Source organism: Heptranchias perlo, chromosome 25 (assembly GCF_035084215.1).
Source record: "Heptranchias perlo isolate sHepPer1 chromosome 25, sHepPer1.hap1, whole genome shotgun sequence".
In the NCBI taxonomy this organism is placed as follows: Eukaryota; Metazoa; Chordata; class Chondrichthyes; order Hexanchiformes; family Hexanchidae; genus Heptranchias; species Heptranchias perlo.
In genome coordinates this window covers 27345960-27362207 of record NC_090349.1, presented here as the reverse complement: position 1 = coordinate 27362207, position 16248 = coordinate 27345960, and the positions used below count along the sequence as shown (strand labels likewise).

At 44.2% G+C, this 16248-nt stretch overlaps 1 protein-coding gene across 6 annotated transcripts in view; it reads right to left on the bottom strand.

The window, feature by feature from the left end:
- Positions 1–16248, bottom strand: part of sh2b3 (SH2B adaptor protein 3) — a 214930-nt gene that overhangs the window by 188893 nt on the left and 9789 nt on the right. For all 6 annotated transcript variants that reach the window (XM_068005854.1, XM_068005853.1, XM_068005856.1 and 3 more), the window contains exon 2: positions 15037–15858. In XM_068005854.1, coding sequence (XP_067861955.1) covers positions 15037–15831 — 795 coding nt within the window. In that variant the 5' untranslated portion in view covers positions 15832–15858. The remainder of the gene's footprint in view (positions 1–15036; positions 15859–16248) is intronic.

Sequence of the window (16248 nt, the reverse complement as noted above, 5' to 3'; positions counted from 1 at the left end):
TCTGGGCGAAGGAACAAAGTGTGGGTAACAGATGGGTTTTTCTAAATGATGCTTTTATCTGTGAATAAATTTAAAGGAAATTTTCTATACCTCAATAAATCAGGATCACAGGTATACGTCCATTTTAAGATAATTACATACTGACTTCACTTTGAATCAGTACAAAACCGGCGGCCAAGTCCCATTCAAAAAAATGGGAATTCCTGAGATTCTCAGGTATAAAAGGCTTAGTCCTGTCTGTGCTTTAACAGTATGCTTTTTACTTGGCCTGTATAGGCTATTGTTCAAAATATCAAGAATTCAAGTTGTCTTGACTTACATAATTTAAAAGCCATTTCTCTGAATTGTCTGAGTAATAGTGTACTTTTCTGCAGGCTTTCAAATGAAGTTGGTAGATGGGCTTTTCTAAATGTTTCAAAGAGATCACCTCACATTCTTCTAAACTCCAGAGAATATAAACCCATTCCACTCAATCTCTCCTCATCGATCAACAATTTCATCCCAGGAATCAATCAACTTCATTGCACCCCCTCTAAGACGTATATCCTTCCTTGGATTAAGGAGACCCCAAAACTGTACACAGTACTCCATGTGTGGAATCACCAGAGCCCTATAGAATTGCAGCAAGACCTCCTTACTCTTATATTCCAACCCCCTTGCAATAAAGGTTAACATACCTTCCTAACTGCTTGCTGTACCTGCATGTTAAGTGACAGGTTAAGTGAGGGGGCAAGAAGGCAGCAGATGGAGTAGAATGTGGGGAAATGTAAGGTTATTCACCTCGGTAGGAAGAACAGAAAAACAGAATATTTTTTAAATGGCGAGAAACTATTAAATGTTAGCATTCAGAGGGATTTGGGTGTCCTTGTACGCGAAACACAGAAAATTATGATTTTCTAAGTGCCCTGTTACTACGTCCTTAATAATAGATTCTAGCATTTTCCCTACTACTGATATCGGGCTTACAGTTCTCTGTTTGCTCTCTCCCTCCTTACATGAATAGCGGGGTTACATTTGCTACCTTCCAATCCACTGGGACCATTCTGGAATCTAGGGAATTTTGGAATATCAAAACCAATGTATCCACTATCTCTGCAGCCACCTCTTTTAAAACTCTAGGATGTAGGCCATCAGGTCCAGGGGATTTGTTGGCTTTTAGTCCCATTAATTTCGCTAGTGTTTTTTCTTTACTAATATTAATTACTTTAAGTTCCTCACTCTCATTAGACCCTCGGTTCCCCACTATTTCTGGTATATTTTTTGTGTCTTCTACTGTGAAGGCAGATACAAAATATTTGTTTAACATCTCTGCCATTTCCTTAATCCCCATTATAATTTCTCCTGCCTCTGCCTCTAAGGGACCCATGTTTACTTTCGCTAATCTCTTCCTTTTTACATAACTGTAGAAGCTCTTACAATCTGTTTTTATATTTCTTGCTAGTTTACTCTCATATTCTGTTTTCTCCCTCTATCATTTTTGGTCACCCTTTGCTGATTTCTAAAACCCTCCCAATCCTCAGGCTTACTCCTCTTTTTGGCAACATTGTAAGCCTCTTCTTTTAATCTGACACTATCCTTAACTTCTTTAGTTAGCCACGGTTGGATCACTTTTCCAGTGGAATTTTTATTCCTCAATGGAATGTATATTCCATTGAGGAATAAAAATTACGAATAAGAATTACGAATTATTTCTTTCAATATTCGCCATTGCTTATCTACCATCATATCTTTTAATCTAATTTCCCAATATGCCTTAGACAACTCGCCCCTCATACCTACATAATTGGCTTTGTTTAAATTTAAGACTCTAGTTTCGGACTTAACTACATCACTCTCAAATGCAATAGAAATTCTATCATATTATGATCACTCTGTCCCAGAGGATCCTTAACTATGAGATTACTAATTAACCCTGTCTCTTTACACAATATTAGATCTAAAATAGTCTGTTCCCTTGTTGGTTCCTCAACATATTGTTCTAGAAAACTTCCTTGAATGCATTTCATGAACTCGTCCTCCAAACTACTTTTGCCAATTTGGTTTGCCCAGTCTACATGAAGATTAAAGTCCCCCACGATTATTGCATTATCCTTCTTATGTGCTCCTCTAATTTCCTGATTTATACTCTGTCCAACACTGTAACTACTGTTAGGAGGCCGGTAAAACACTCCCACCAGTGTTTTCAGCCCCATGTTATTTCTTAGCTCCACCCATACTGATTCTACATCCTAATTTTCTGAGCTAAGATCCTTTCTCACTACTATCTTTATCTCATCCTTTATTATCAGGGCTACCCCCCTCCCTCCTTTTCCATTTTGCCTATCTTTTCTAACAGTCAAGTACCCTGGAATATTTAGTGTTCAACCTTGGTTACCCTGCAACCACTGACTCAGTAATGGCTACTGGATCAAACCCTTTTATCTCTATTTGTGCCATTAATTTATCTGTCTTGTTATGAATGCTTCGCACATTCAGATACAGTGCCTTTAATTTTAACTTTTTACTATTTTTCCCTGATGTGACCTTAGACATAACTACCCTATTACCTTTGTTGAACTCTCTGTCCCTTCCCGACACATTCTGCTTGTTTTTACCCAAATCGCTACTCTGCTCGACAGCCTTGACTTTTATCTTTAGACTTATAAATTTACCCTTACCTAAATCCTCCACCCCCCACCTTATTAGTTTAAAGCCCTATGTACCCCCCTTGTTATTCAATTCGCTAGGACACTGGCCCCAGCCCGGTTTAAGTGGAGCCCGTCCCAGTGGAACAGTTCCCTCTTTCCCCAGTACTGGTGCCAGTGCCCCGTGAACTGAAACCCCTGCTTACCACACCACTCTTTCAGCCATGCATTTAACTCTCTGATCTGTTTGTCCCTATGCCAATTTGCACGTGGCTCAGGTAGTAATCCAGAGATTATTACCTTTGAGGTTCTGCTTTTTAATTTGGACCCTAGCTCATCAAACTCCCTCAGCAGAACCTCATTCCTAGTTCTACCTATGTCGTTGGTTCTTACGTGGCACGACAACTGGATCCTCCCCCTCCTGCTTCAAATTCTTCTCAACTGCGATGAGATGTCCTTAAACCTGGCACCGGGCAGGCAACACAGCCTTCGGGACTCCCGGTTGCGGATGCAGAGAACAGTATCTATCCCCCTACGGCAGTGCAGGTGGTGTGCCGTAACTGCAGCATGTGGGAGTTTGTGGAGAACAGCGTGATCCCAGGCAACCACATCTGCAGTCAGTGTCTGCAGCTCGGGAACTTCAGCTCACAGTTGACTATACTATCCCCTAACACTACCACATTCCTTTTCGCTCCCTCCACTTGAATGGCCTCTTGTACCACGGTGCCGTGGTCAGTTTGTCCATCCTCCCTGCAGTCTTTGTTCTCATCCACAAAGGTAGCAGGTATCTCGTACCTGTTGGGTAAGGTCAAAGGCTGAGGCTCCTCCATCACTGCATCCTGGGTCCTCATACCTGCCTGACTCACAGTCACATCCTCCTGTCCCTGTCCACAGACCAAATCTAAACTACTACCTAATCTAAGAGGTGTGACTGCTTTCTGGCTCAAAATGCCCAGGTAACTCTCCCCCTCCCTGATGCATCGCAATGTCTGCACCTCGGACTCCAGCTCAACAACTCTGAGCTGAAGTTCCCGAGCTGTTCTCCACAAACTCCCACATGCTGCAGTTACAACACGCCACCTGCACTGCCATCTTTATCTAACCGTGTTTTATTTATTTACTTTATTAAAGTTTTTATGTAATTAATTCACTTGGTTTATTTCGAGTTTTTTTTAAAACTAATTAATTTATCTAGTTTAAGTTATTCATTTAATAAAGTATTAGCAAGTTATAGGTTCCAAGTTTAAACCACTCCCATAGCTGAGAGAGCAAAAAAATGTATCACTCACCAACCAGTCACTAACCTGCTGTCTTATGATGTCACTCTTTCAAATTTCTGCCTGTGTTTGAGTTGGTCTCGGCTTTATATCCCCGCCCCGCCCCCGGTCCTTTATATCCCCGCCCCGCTCCCGGTCCTTTATATCCCCGCCCCGCCCCGCTCCCGGTCCTTTATATCCCCGCCCCGCTCCCGGTCCTTTATATCCCCGCCCCGCTCCCGGTCCTTTATATCCCCGCCCCGCTCCCGGTCCTTTATATCCCCGCCCCGCTCCCGGTCCTTTATATCCCCGCCCCGCTCCCGGTCCTTTATATCCCCGCCCCGCTCCCGGTCCTTTATATCCCCGCCCCGCTCCCGGTCCTTTATATCCCCGCCCCGCTCCCGGTCCTTTATATCCCCGCCCCGCTCCCGGTCCTTTATATCCCCGCCCCGCTCCCGGTCCTTGTTATCCCCGCCCCGCTCCCGGTCCTTGTTATCCCCGCCCCGCTCTCGGTCACTGGTCCCATTCCTTTATATCCCCGCCCTGCTCCCATTCCTTTATATCCCCGCCCTGCTCTCGGTCACTGGTCCCATTCCTTTATATCCCCACTCTGCTCCCATTCCTTTATATCCCCACTCTGCTCCCATTCCTTTATATCCCCGACCTGCTCCCATTCCTTAATATCCTCGCTCTGCTCAGGGTCACTGGTCCCATTCCTTTATATCCCCGCCCTGCTCTCGGTCACTGATCCCGTTCCTTTATATCCCCACTCTGCTCCCATTCTTTTATATCCCCGACCTGCTCCCATTCCTTAATATCCTCGTTCTGCTCAGGGTCACTGGTCCCATTCCTTTATATTCCTACTCTGCTCCCGTTCCTTTATATCCCCGCCCTGCTCTCGGTCACTGGCCCCGTTCCTTTATATCCCCGCCCTGCTCTCGGTCACTGCTCCCGTTCCTTTATATCCCCGCTCTGCTCTCGCTCCTTTATATCCCCGCTCTGCTCTCGCTCCTTTATATCCCCGCTCTGCTCTCGCTCCTTTATATCCCCGCTCTGCTCTCGCTCCTTTATATCCCCGCTCTGCTCTCGCTCCTTTATATCCCCGCTCTGCTCTCGCTCCTTTATATCCCCGCTCTGCTCTCGCTCCCTGGTCCCACACTCCTTTTTTTTTAAATTATTCGTTCATGGGATGGGTGCGTCACTGGCAAGGCCAGCATTTGTTGCCCATCCCTAATTGCCCTCGAGAAGGTGGTGGTGAGCCACCTTCTTAAACCGCTGCAGTCCGTGTGGTGAAGGTTCTCCCACAGTGCTGTTAGGTAGGGAGTTCCAGGATTTTAACCCAGCGACGATGAAGGAACGGCGATATATTTCCAAGTCGAGATGGCGTGTGACTTGGAGGGGAACGTGCAGGTGGTGTTGTTCCCATGTGCCTGCTGCCCTTGTCCTTCTAGGTGGTATAGGTCGTGGGTTTGGGAGGTGCTGTCAAAGAAGCCTTGGCGAGTTGCTGCAGTGCATCCTGTGGATGGTACACACTGCGCCACAGTGCGCCGGTGGTGAAGGGAGTGAATGTTTAGGGTGGTGGATGGGGTGCCAATCAAGCGGGCTGCTTTGTCCTGGATAGTGTCGAGCTTCTTGAGTGTTGTTGGAGCTGCACTTATCCAGGCAAGTGCAGAGTATTCCATCACACTCCTGACTTGTGCCTTGTAGATGGTGGAAAGGCTTTGGGGAGTCAGGAGGTGAGTCACTTGCCGTAGAATACCCAGCCTCTGACCTGCTCTTGTAGCCACAGTATTTAGATGGCTGGTCCAGTTAAGTTTCTGGTCAATGGTGACCCCCAGGATGTTGATGGTGGGGGATTCGGCGATGGTAATGCCACTGAATGTCAAGGGGAGGTGGTTAGGCTCTCTCTTGTTGGAGATGGTCATTGCCTGGCACTTGTCTGGCACTTGTCTGGCACGAATGTTACTTGCCACTTATCAGCCCAGATATTGCTGCATGCAGGCACGGACTGCTTCATTATTTGAGGGGTTGTGAATAGAGCTGAGCACTGTGCAATCATCAGCAAACATCCCCATTTCTGACCTTATGATGGAGGGAAGGTCATTGATGAAGCAGCTGAAGATGGTTGGGCCTAGGACACTGCCCTGAGGAACTCCTGCAGCAATGTCCTAGGGCTGAGATGATTGGCCTCTAACAACCACTACCATCTTCCTTTGTGCTAGGTATGACTCCAGCCACTGGAGAGTTTTCCCCCTGATTCCCACTGACTTCAATTTTAGTAGGGCTCCTTGGTGCCACACTCGGTCAAATGCTGCCTTGATGTCAAGGGCAGTCACTCTCACCTCACCTCTGGAATTCTGCTCTTTTGTCCATGCTTGGGCCAAGGCTGTAATGAGGTCTGGAGCAGAGTGGTCCTGGTGGAACCCAAACTGAGCATCGGCGAGCAGGTTATTGGTGAGTAAGTGCCGCTTGATAGCACTGTCGACGACACTTTCCATCACTTTGCTGATGATTGAGAGTAGACTGATGGGGCGATAATTGGCCGGATTGCATTTGTCCTGCTTTTTGTGGACAGAACATACCTGGGCAATTTTCCACATTGTCGGGTAGATGCCAGTGTTGCAGCTGTACTGGAACAGTTTGGCTGGAGGCGCAGCTAGTTCTGGAGCACAAGTCTTCAGCACTACAGCCAGGATGTTGTCGGGACCCATAGCCTTTGCTGTATCCAGTGCACTCAACCGTTTCTTGATATCATGTGGAATGAATCGAATTGGCTGAAGACTGGCTTCTGTGATGGTGGGGATATCGGGAGGAGGCAGAGATGCTTCAGCCTTGTCTTTTGCACTCATGTGCTGGACTCTGCCATCATTGAGGATGGGGATGTTTACAGAGCCTTCTCCTCCCGTTAGTTGTTTAATTGTCCACCACCATTCACGGCTGGATGCGGCAGGACTGCAGAGCTTTGATCTGATCCGTTGGTTGTGGAATCGCTTAGCTCGGTCTATAGCACGTTGCTTCCACTGTTTAGCATGCATGTAGTCCTGAGTTGTAGCTTCACCGGGTTGGCACCTCACTTTTAGGTATACCTGGTGCTGCTCCTGGCATGCTCTTCTACACTCCTCACTGAACCAGGGTTGATCCACTGGCTTGTTGGTAATGGTGGAATGAGGAATATGCCAGGCCATGAGGTTACAGATTGTGCTGGAATACAATTCTGCTGCTGCTGATGGCCCAAAGCCCCTAATGGATGCCCAGTTTTGAAATACTCTGAATCTATCCCATTTAGCACGGTGATAGTGCCACACAACCCCTTTGATTGGATCCTCAGTGCGAAGACGGTCTCACTCTGCTCTCGGTCACTGGTCCCGTTTCTTTATATCCCCGCTCTGCTCTCGCTCCTTTATATCCCCGCCCTTCTCATGGTCACTGGTCTCACTCCTTTATATCCCCGCCCTGCTCTCGGTCACTGGTCCCACTCCTTTATATCCCCGCTCTGCTCACAGTCACTGGTCCTATTCCTTTATATCCCCGCCCTGCTCTCAGTCACTGGTCCCGTTCCTTTATATCCCCACCCTGCTCTCGGTCACTGGTCCCTCTCCTTTATATCCCCACCCTGCTCTCGGTCACTGGTCCCTCTCCTTTATATCCCCGCCCTTCTCATGGTCACTGGTCTCACTCCTTTATATCCCCGCTCAGCTCACAGTCACTGGTCCCATTCCTTTATATCCCCGCCCTGTTCTCGGTCACTGGTCCCATTCCTTTATATCCCCGCCCTGCTCTCGGTCACTGGTCCCATTCCTTTATATCCCCGCTCTGCTCTCGGTCACTGGTCCCGTTCCTTTCTATCCCCACTCTGCTCTCGGTCACTGGTCCCACTCCATTATATCCCCACTCTGTTCTCGGTCACTGGTCCCTCTCCTATATATCCCCGCTCTGCTCTCGGTCACTAGTCCCGTTCCTTTATATCCCCGCCCTGCTCTCGGTCACTGGTCCCACTCCTTTATATCCCCGCTCTTTTCTCGAGTCACTGGTCCCACTCCTTTATATCCCTGTTCTGCTCTCGGTCGTTGGTCTTACTCCTTCTACTCTGAGGCCTCCGCTCCTGTTCCTTTTATCCCCAATAACCACTAAACACACTAAAAAATGAACTAAATATGTACTGACTTACCCTTGGCGCGCCTCCTTGTCTTGCGACGTCACTTTTTGACTTTTTCTTGACTTTTGATTCCTCGTGCGGCTCCCTTTACGCTCCACTCAGTCTTAGTCTATAGTTCTTTGGTTTAAATCACTTAGCACTTCCTTCCCCCTCTGCTCCTAATTCCCACTCACCAATTCCCAATTGAAAGTCCTCACTCTGTTAGCAATTCACTCCATTAGAGGTTCACTCTGTCTTTCTCAAACTCTATGCTTTTGCAAAGATCCTTGTATTATACACCTTTCTGACACACCCTAGTTACAATTGGTTAAACAACTTCCAGCCACAATAATTAACACCTAGTTAGGAACCTATTTATAGCTGGTTGTCTTTTATATACTAACTGCCACTATTTGCAGCACTGACTTGCAGATTTTTAAAGTTATTAAACTGAGTTTAAATTAGGTTAAATTTCAGTTTAAAATAAAATACACATACTAATTACCAATGAATTGCCACACTCGCCTATCCTCTAAATAAATATAATTGCAATGGATAAGTGTTATTCAAAAGGGCATTTGTATCAGAGAGGTCACAACGTCCCAGAGATAGAGAGCTAGACAGGGTTTCTGCTCCAGATTATCATACAGTGATCCCTACCGAAGTATGTCTGTGTGAGTGTGTCTGTATGTGTACATGTGTGTGTATATCAGGATCAGCAATGGCTGTGATATCCCCTTCAGTCAAATAGCCTGCTGACACTTTGGCCTCGATATTAACCCCCTCATGTGAGGCCGGGGGGAGGGAGGTTTAAAGACTTAAATACAGGGAACGTGCACCCAACATGCCGTGCACATGCAAATGGCGGTGGATAGCGGGACGTCCGATTGTCCCACCGTTGAGAGGAGGGACATTTAATTAAAGTGTTTAAATCGAATGCCTGCAGTGCAATTGGGAGTCTGATTTAAAATTCACTGTGGGCTTTCCCAGGAGTCAGGAAACTCGGCTGTGAAAAGAAGACAGGAGCTGCCGGCTCCACAAGGTTAGTGCCTTTCTCAGCACTCCTTATGGGCCAGGAGAAGCAGGAGGGCTCCCCCGGCCCCTCAAGGAAGCCTTCAGCCACCCCCCTTACCGATCGTGGCCCCTACCTCTCCCCTCCCCCACCCTCCCGATCACAGCCCCCCTCTCTTCCCCCCCACCATCCCGATTGCAGCCCCCCTCTCTCTTCCCCCACTTCCCCCCTTCCGATCACGGCACCCCTCTCTCTCCCCCTTCCGATCACGGCACCCCTCTCTCTCCCCCTTCCGATCACGGCGCCCCTCTCTCTCCCCCTTCCGATCACGGCGCCCCTCTCTCTCCCCTCCACTGATGGCAGCCTCTCTCGCTCTCCCTTGCCGATTGCCAGGGACCACCCCCAAGGGTCCCCAGCTGCAGCCTAGTGCTGCAGGTTTTCCCCCCAGGCCACTGGCCAGGCTGTCAATTTGGCCAGCTGCCAGGCGGGAAACGGAACTAAGAAATGTTAATGAGGTCCTACCATTAAGTTCAGCAGGACCTCCACATCCCTGGCCTTGTCGGGTTCTTCGGCTGTTTCCGGCCTCCCCCGCACCCTCCCTGCCTCCCCGTAAATACTGGGGCCTTAATGTCTAGGCTCATAGTTGAAAAATGGCTGCTTGGATGAAATACTGGAAGATTACTCCAACATGTGGAACTGTACTCCTACATAACCTTTAGCAGAGGAGGGGCGAGTTGAAACACAAGTTACAGGATAGAAATTTAATACTGGTCCTGTATTGCTGAATGACTAATCTAATAGAAAGTAATGTTCTTCAATAATGTACCAGATATTAATATCAATTCATCCAATTCAAAGATCATTTGGCTTAATGTGCCTGGGGTAATAATTCAACTGCAAGAATTCAGACTTACCAAAGACTGAAAAACAACACACTTCATATACTGTGCAAAAACACCCTGGCTTCCTGGTTATTGTTTATGTGTTGTTCTGTACTGGCACAAACTAGGGGGAAGGTCAAATTGCAACTGAAATGAAAGATTACAATTCCCTCAACACACAAATAGTCACTCCATCTGGCTGATTTTTATTTAGGCAACAGTGATGAGGGGGATGCAGGTCTGGAATTACTGTGGAGCTTTTAAGCATGCCCAGAACCTGTTTAACAGGAGCGGAGGCAGGCTATTAAATCCATCCCTGGTGCTCAAAGACTCAAAACACACATCTTGGAGTGCCTAAAAGCCATTAGATTAAACGTACCTGAGCCACATGGGAAAATTTGACCCCCGAAGTCTGTGCCTGATCTCAGGGAGTAAGGACATAAAAATTACCTACTGCACTCCTCGGCTGGAAGGGCAAAAAATAACCAGCCAGGGTTCTTGGTCCTGATTGCTGCTTATTGACTTGTACTAAGAAGTGTGTGTGTGGATGTTGCACAAGGAAAGGCGTGAACTACGATTCCTCCCCCCGCCCCCACCTCGAATGGCCATTGCTCAAGATCTGGGCTCACACACGAAATACAGACACCTGGGTCTAGTATTGGAAGGCTGTTGGCATCTGTGGGACCATAACCCAGCATAAGACAGAAGGGGAGAAAATGGGGGAAAATGTAGCGTTTGAAATTTAGTGGACCAATGAATATAGTTTCAGTGTACTGCTGCTTTCTGTGTTTAATCTCACCTTAATCGTTTCTTAATTTGAAGTACTGAATAAATGCAATGTTGGTAAATGATTGTGTTTATTACTTGTATGTAAAACTGCTATTAGTTGTCAGACAGCAAAGTTGCACCAAATATAGAAGTAAAATCCAGATAAAGGGAAAAAAATGCACTTCCATGATACAACAACAGGAAACAGAACATCAAATGTTTATCTGAAAGTCAAAGGCTGCATACAGTCCAGAAAAACTGCTACACACAGTTTAAAGAAAAATGAAAGAATATTTCACATTTTCATATGGAAGCAGTCAGAATTTTTTTTTAAAATGACCTTTATCCTTAATTTTGCTCAACAATTACAACAGTGTTCTCACTTCAGTTCCCTAACAATGACGCTTCATTTGAAAATTTATATTGTTGATCGATACAATAATCAATAGGTCCGCGGGTTCATGCTATGTGGTAAATAATGGGCTTACGTCACACAATGCAGCAGCAGGCTAAACCAAGACATTCAACTTGTAATCCTCCAAAGGCTCCGTTGCTGTAAATGCAAAACAATGAATGGTACTGAGCTGCACGGACCACAGACTTGGTATTAGGAGACCCACATGTCGACTGCGGGAGAGAAGGGATCGAGGACAAAATTAGTGATGGGAAAAAACTGGGATGCAACTCTGGGATGAGTTGAGAAGAGAAGTACTGATGCGTTGGAAGGGTAGATTTTTACATAGCAGTAAAGAATAATCCTGAAAGCCCAAATTAATTCTAACATTAATATTAGTCAAATTATTGACAGCCTGTGCCAGCCCTAATGTTCATGTAGCCTTCTTCAACAGGAAGAATGGACGATTGAAGCTAACAAATCTCCACCATATTTCGTGGTGTTCAATTTGCTTATTCCATGTGTCCAGTTTTCTTCTCACCCTGAAGCGAAGCTCTCCAGTAACACAATGCAACCTGGGGAATAGGTTGTTGGCACAGTAAGTATTACCAAGGGACTGGAATGTCAAGCAAACAGCCCACAGATTCAACCCCATCTAAAATTTAACAGAATAATGTAATACTGTAAGGGAATTACAGAGCAATAACCCAATTAAGCAATTTAGATTATATCAAACCATGAGCATTTTTTTGTTTTCTAAACTCCAAGATTTGATTACTGTTTTAATTCTCTTACCTTTTACCTTTACCATGTCTGTTATCTTTTGTGAAATACAGCAGACAGGTAACTGTCTTACTGCAATTGATTTTTCTGGCTGGTCATTTTATGTAGAAGTTTTCTGATGTGGTTTGATTTTTACACTGGTGTCATGTGTAGGCCAAATGATAATACCAATGTTATGACAGGATTGGGAAGCTTATTGGAGGGGCTGTAATATATTGTCCCCACACCATATTACAGTAGTATTCACTGTGTTATACTTATTATGAATACCGGGTTATGAAACCGCCATCTTAATTAGAACACTGGGATGTCAAGCAAAGGCTTTTCACATTATTATACCTTGTTACTCTCAACATATATTAATGGTGTTGGGAGAGATAACAAGCAAGAAGAATTTTGCAACACAATTATTACCTACAGCACCCCTGCACCAGGAAGGGAGAAAAAACATTCTTGTGTGGACATCAAGTTTGGGAGCCAGATGGAGATAGAATCATACAGCACAGAAAGAGGCCATTCAGCCCATCGTGCCTGTGTCCGCTTTTTGAAAGAGTTATCCAATTTGACCTGCTCCCCTGCTCTTTCCCCATTGCCCACCATGTTGTGTTGTGATGCCTTCTGTGGTTAAATAGTTTGTCTGCAGTTACTGTCTAAGCTCGCATATGAGAAAAGCTAAACTTGATCAAAGTAATGAAGAGATGCTTGATGGTAATGCTCTCAGCCATCTACACCTTAAGCTCTGGAATTCCCTCCCTAAACCTTCCCGCCTCTCTACCTCCTGCTCCTCCTTTAAGACTCCCCTTAAAACCCACCTCTTTCACTCAGCTTTTAGTCACTTCTTTGGTTGGTGTTGATTTTTGTCTGATTGCACGTCTATGAAGCACGTTGGGACGTCTTTCGATGTTAAAGGTTCTATATAAAGGGAAGTTGTTGTCGTACCCCAGTACAATTCAGAGCCCTCAGGAGAGGAAAGGAGGAAAGGAGGAAAGGGGATAAAATTGCCAAAAAAGGAACTTCCTGAAAATATTGCTCTCCTAGTTTAATGAGTGGCGAAAAGGTTTTAAGAACATCTCAAATATCAAGCACCTTCATTTTAAAAATGCTATCACTCTCAAAGGGTTAATCTGTCAAAAAATTTAAAAGGAAGAGTTGAAGCATAATTAACATGGCTAATGAGCAGGAAATGTACGGTTAAATATTTATGTGAACATCCAGAAGGGCATTGCTATATTAATGCTGCTGTTTATAGGAGGCCAGGGAACATCTCCATGTTTAGATGCACTCGCCAGGCAATAAGCGAGTGCCTCACCACCGCCTCATAACCTTAACTTTTCTGTTTTTTTTACCAACCCATCAGAGAAGGAAACATCCAAACAGATGGTAACTGCAGATGTGCTGAAACTGTGACCTTTTGCTCCTATCTGTGCAAGAAACGGTGCATTGAGAATTGATTTATGTGGGATTTAGCAATTGATTTTAACAGTGAAAGAATTCAAAGAAAAATGGTTTTGAAAACACACATTTAAAACACGTCAGATATGACCTTTTAAGTACGAAGCATAAAACACAGATTCAATATGGTTTGAAATTAACCAATACTTTCGAGGCCTAAAGAGAGCATAGTTTAATGGGATATTCAAAAAATATCCAATATTTAACTCACTTTAACCAGTACAGTTACTTTTACATCATACCATGATTCTCAGAGGTTTATGGTACTACAACATGCTATCTTTAATGAACATTGATCCCCATTTACTATTTTTGATGTGCTGTTGTACCCTTTGCACTGCGTGAAGAGAATGCATGCACCCAATAGAGCAAAAGGTAAATTTTAAACATATAATCATATAATAAAGATTGTACACTGGGGATAGAAACTCTTTTTAAAAATTTGAAATGATGTACAAAGAAAAATAGATTATGTTGTACAGCCAACAAAACCTGCGTTTTAAAACTGGTGCACACATTCTGATCCACTTTGAATTCTAACAGGTTTTCAAAACATGTGTAGAGAATTATGGGCACACATTTGCATCCCACCACTCCATGGCGTGACACTCCGATACACAGCACCAACATGGCAACATAAAATACAGTTTTTATAAGCAAGGAAATAAAGGAAGGAACACTTTATGCTGTTTGAGCAAGTGTCATGAGATAATTCAGAATTTCTGATCCTATTTGCCTTTACTATAGAACGGACATCTTTAGTAGTTCTTATACGTGACAGTTAATGTAAGACATAATCCAACACAATTTCTATAACCACAACAACTTGGTCCAGTACAAAACATTCTTACACCAGCTGACAAACATTATTGGACCATGTTCCTTAAGGATGGCGAAGGAGCTCCAACATACTTGGACACCATCCTCCATAATCCCTATCTCTGACATCCATAGTTTGCATTTTGGACAATGATATGATTTCTAAATCTTGTATATGTAGCTTGTACACTGCAGATTGTGATGTGGTTTCACAGACTCATTATGGGATGAACATTGTCACTAACAAATCACTAGTTATAATGCCATGCATCAGTGCTCATTTTGCACTCAAATTGAAAAATTAATAATAAATCCCTTGGAAATTAGGTGAGTGCATAACTTCTGATAATTCTTTATCTTTTAAGCAAGTTGCCTACATTTGGAGTTGCCCACTCAATCTAGTCAATGGTCTTATCTGTGTTTGAAAAGTGTTACAATATGTAACTTACAGTGTAGATCAACATAACATTGTCACATAACACCGAACAAGATTTTAAATGCTGATTTTCTAAGTCACCTCTAAATGGTATCAACTTCTCAAAATTTCAATCAAAATATTACTAATAGCCAAAAAGAATTCAAAGGCATGTCTTTAACGTGGCTGGGCTTAACACACCTGTATTGCTCTGGCAGGAGACCAAGCTAAAACAGACACAGCTGTGAGAGACCTCAGATAGATACACACTTAGCTTAAGGGTTTGTGGGTTTACTGCATGTAGCTTATTACAATTATTTGAACAAGTCTCCATTGCTGTCTATAATCTTTTCAACTTCAAACCAACAAGCTTTGATACAGAACAATACTGAGGATTAGCCCAAGTCTGTAGTCACTATGAAATTTTTAATATGAAATCAATCTTTCATAATCCCCCCCGACAAAATGAAATTCTTCTAATCTTAAAGTAAACGTACCTTTGGCGGATCAAACAACTCCAAGACATATCCATCACCTTCACAAGACTTTGCCTTTCGCACAAGCAGCCTACATTTTTGCCATCGTGTCCCCATATCCATGCTATCATCCACCACCATATAATTTAAAACACCTTCCTTGCGGACATCATGAACCTCTTCTCTCGACGGAGCCCTTGACCAAGTGAATTTCTGAGTCAGATTTTTAAACCAGTCCTTTTCAGGTGAGCCAGCCACTGCCGAAGCTCCTTCTTTTCCTTCTGCAGCTATAGCCTCTGCTGATTTTCTTCGGAAAAAACCCCGTAGACTGCCTCTCACATTTCTAGTAAACTGACTCAATGCTTTAGGTCTTTCAAGCGATGGGAATGCAGAAACTGAAACATCTTCAGAACTTCGAGCTTTTGATGAAAACAGGAGATTCGTATCACAACCCCTTTCTGTCTGCTCAGCACTGTTTACCTCAGCTTCCATCTTAGGTAAAACCAGACCAGAAGAGCCATCGGTATTCTTCCTGCCCGTTTCCCTATAATCTTGTATTCCTGTAAAGGGCACAATGGTACACCTGTTCATAGCAAATACCTCCTTTACCTCATTCCTGAAGAACTGTTGAAAGAGATCTGTGAAATGTGAAGAAAAGTTTTCAGCTCCCTGTATGTCGTGATTTGGATTTTCATTTGCAAACAGCAAATACTGCCTAGCGAGCTCCTTGGCAGTGGCATGGGCATGCAGCTCACAGAACTCTTTCCAGCTACGTGGCTGTGTCAAAGTCCCTTGTTTTACAGTGTTGCCATTCATTGCAACATATGGGACAGCTGGATTATGCTGGAAAAGGAGAAACAAAATATCATGTTAGAGGTTTTGGAGAAAGGCAAAAGTGAGAAAACAAAGATGACAACCAAAAAAAATCTGGGTCAGTTATGTATATTACACCAAAAGCCTTTGAGGATGACCCAAATGCATCCCTCATCGTGGTTATTCCTATTAAGCAAACAATTAAAAAGTTCTGAATTGTATATGGCCAAAAAGAAAACTCTAATTCAGCTCTACAAGGCAAGATTTAGTTATTAAGGGGGCCTACAAAGACCAATTGAATGTCTTAACAAGCTATATAAAATTGACTCAAAAGACTCTTACTAAACCTACTTATACTTCATCTGTTAACAAAAATCAGCGTCCAACATAAAAGGTCAGTTAAACACCTACAGGTGCTTC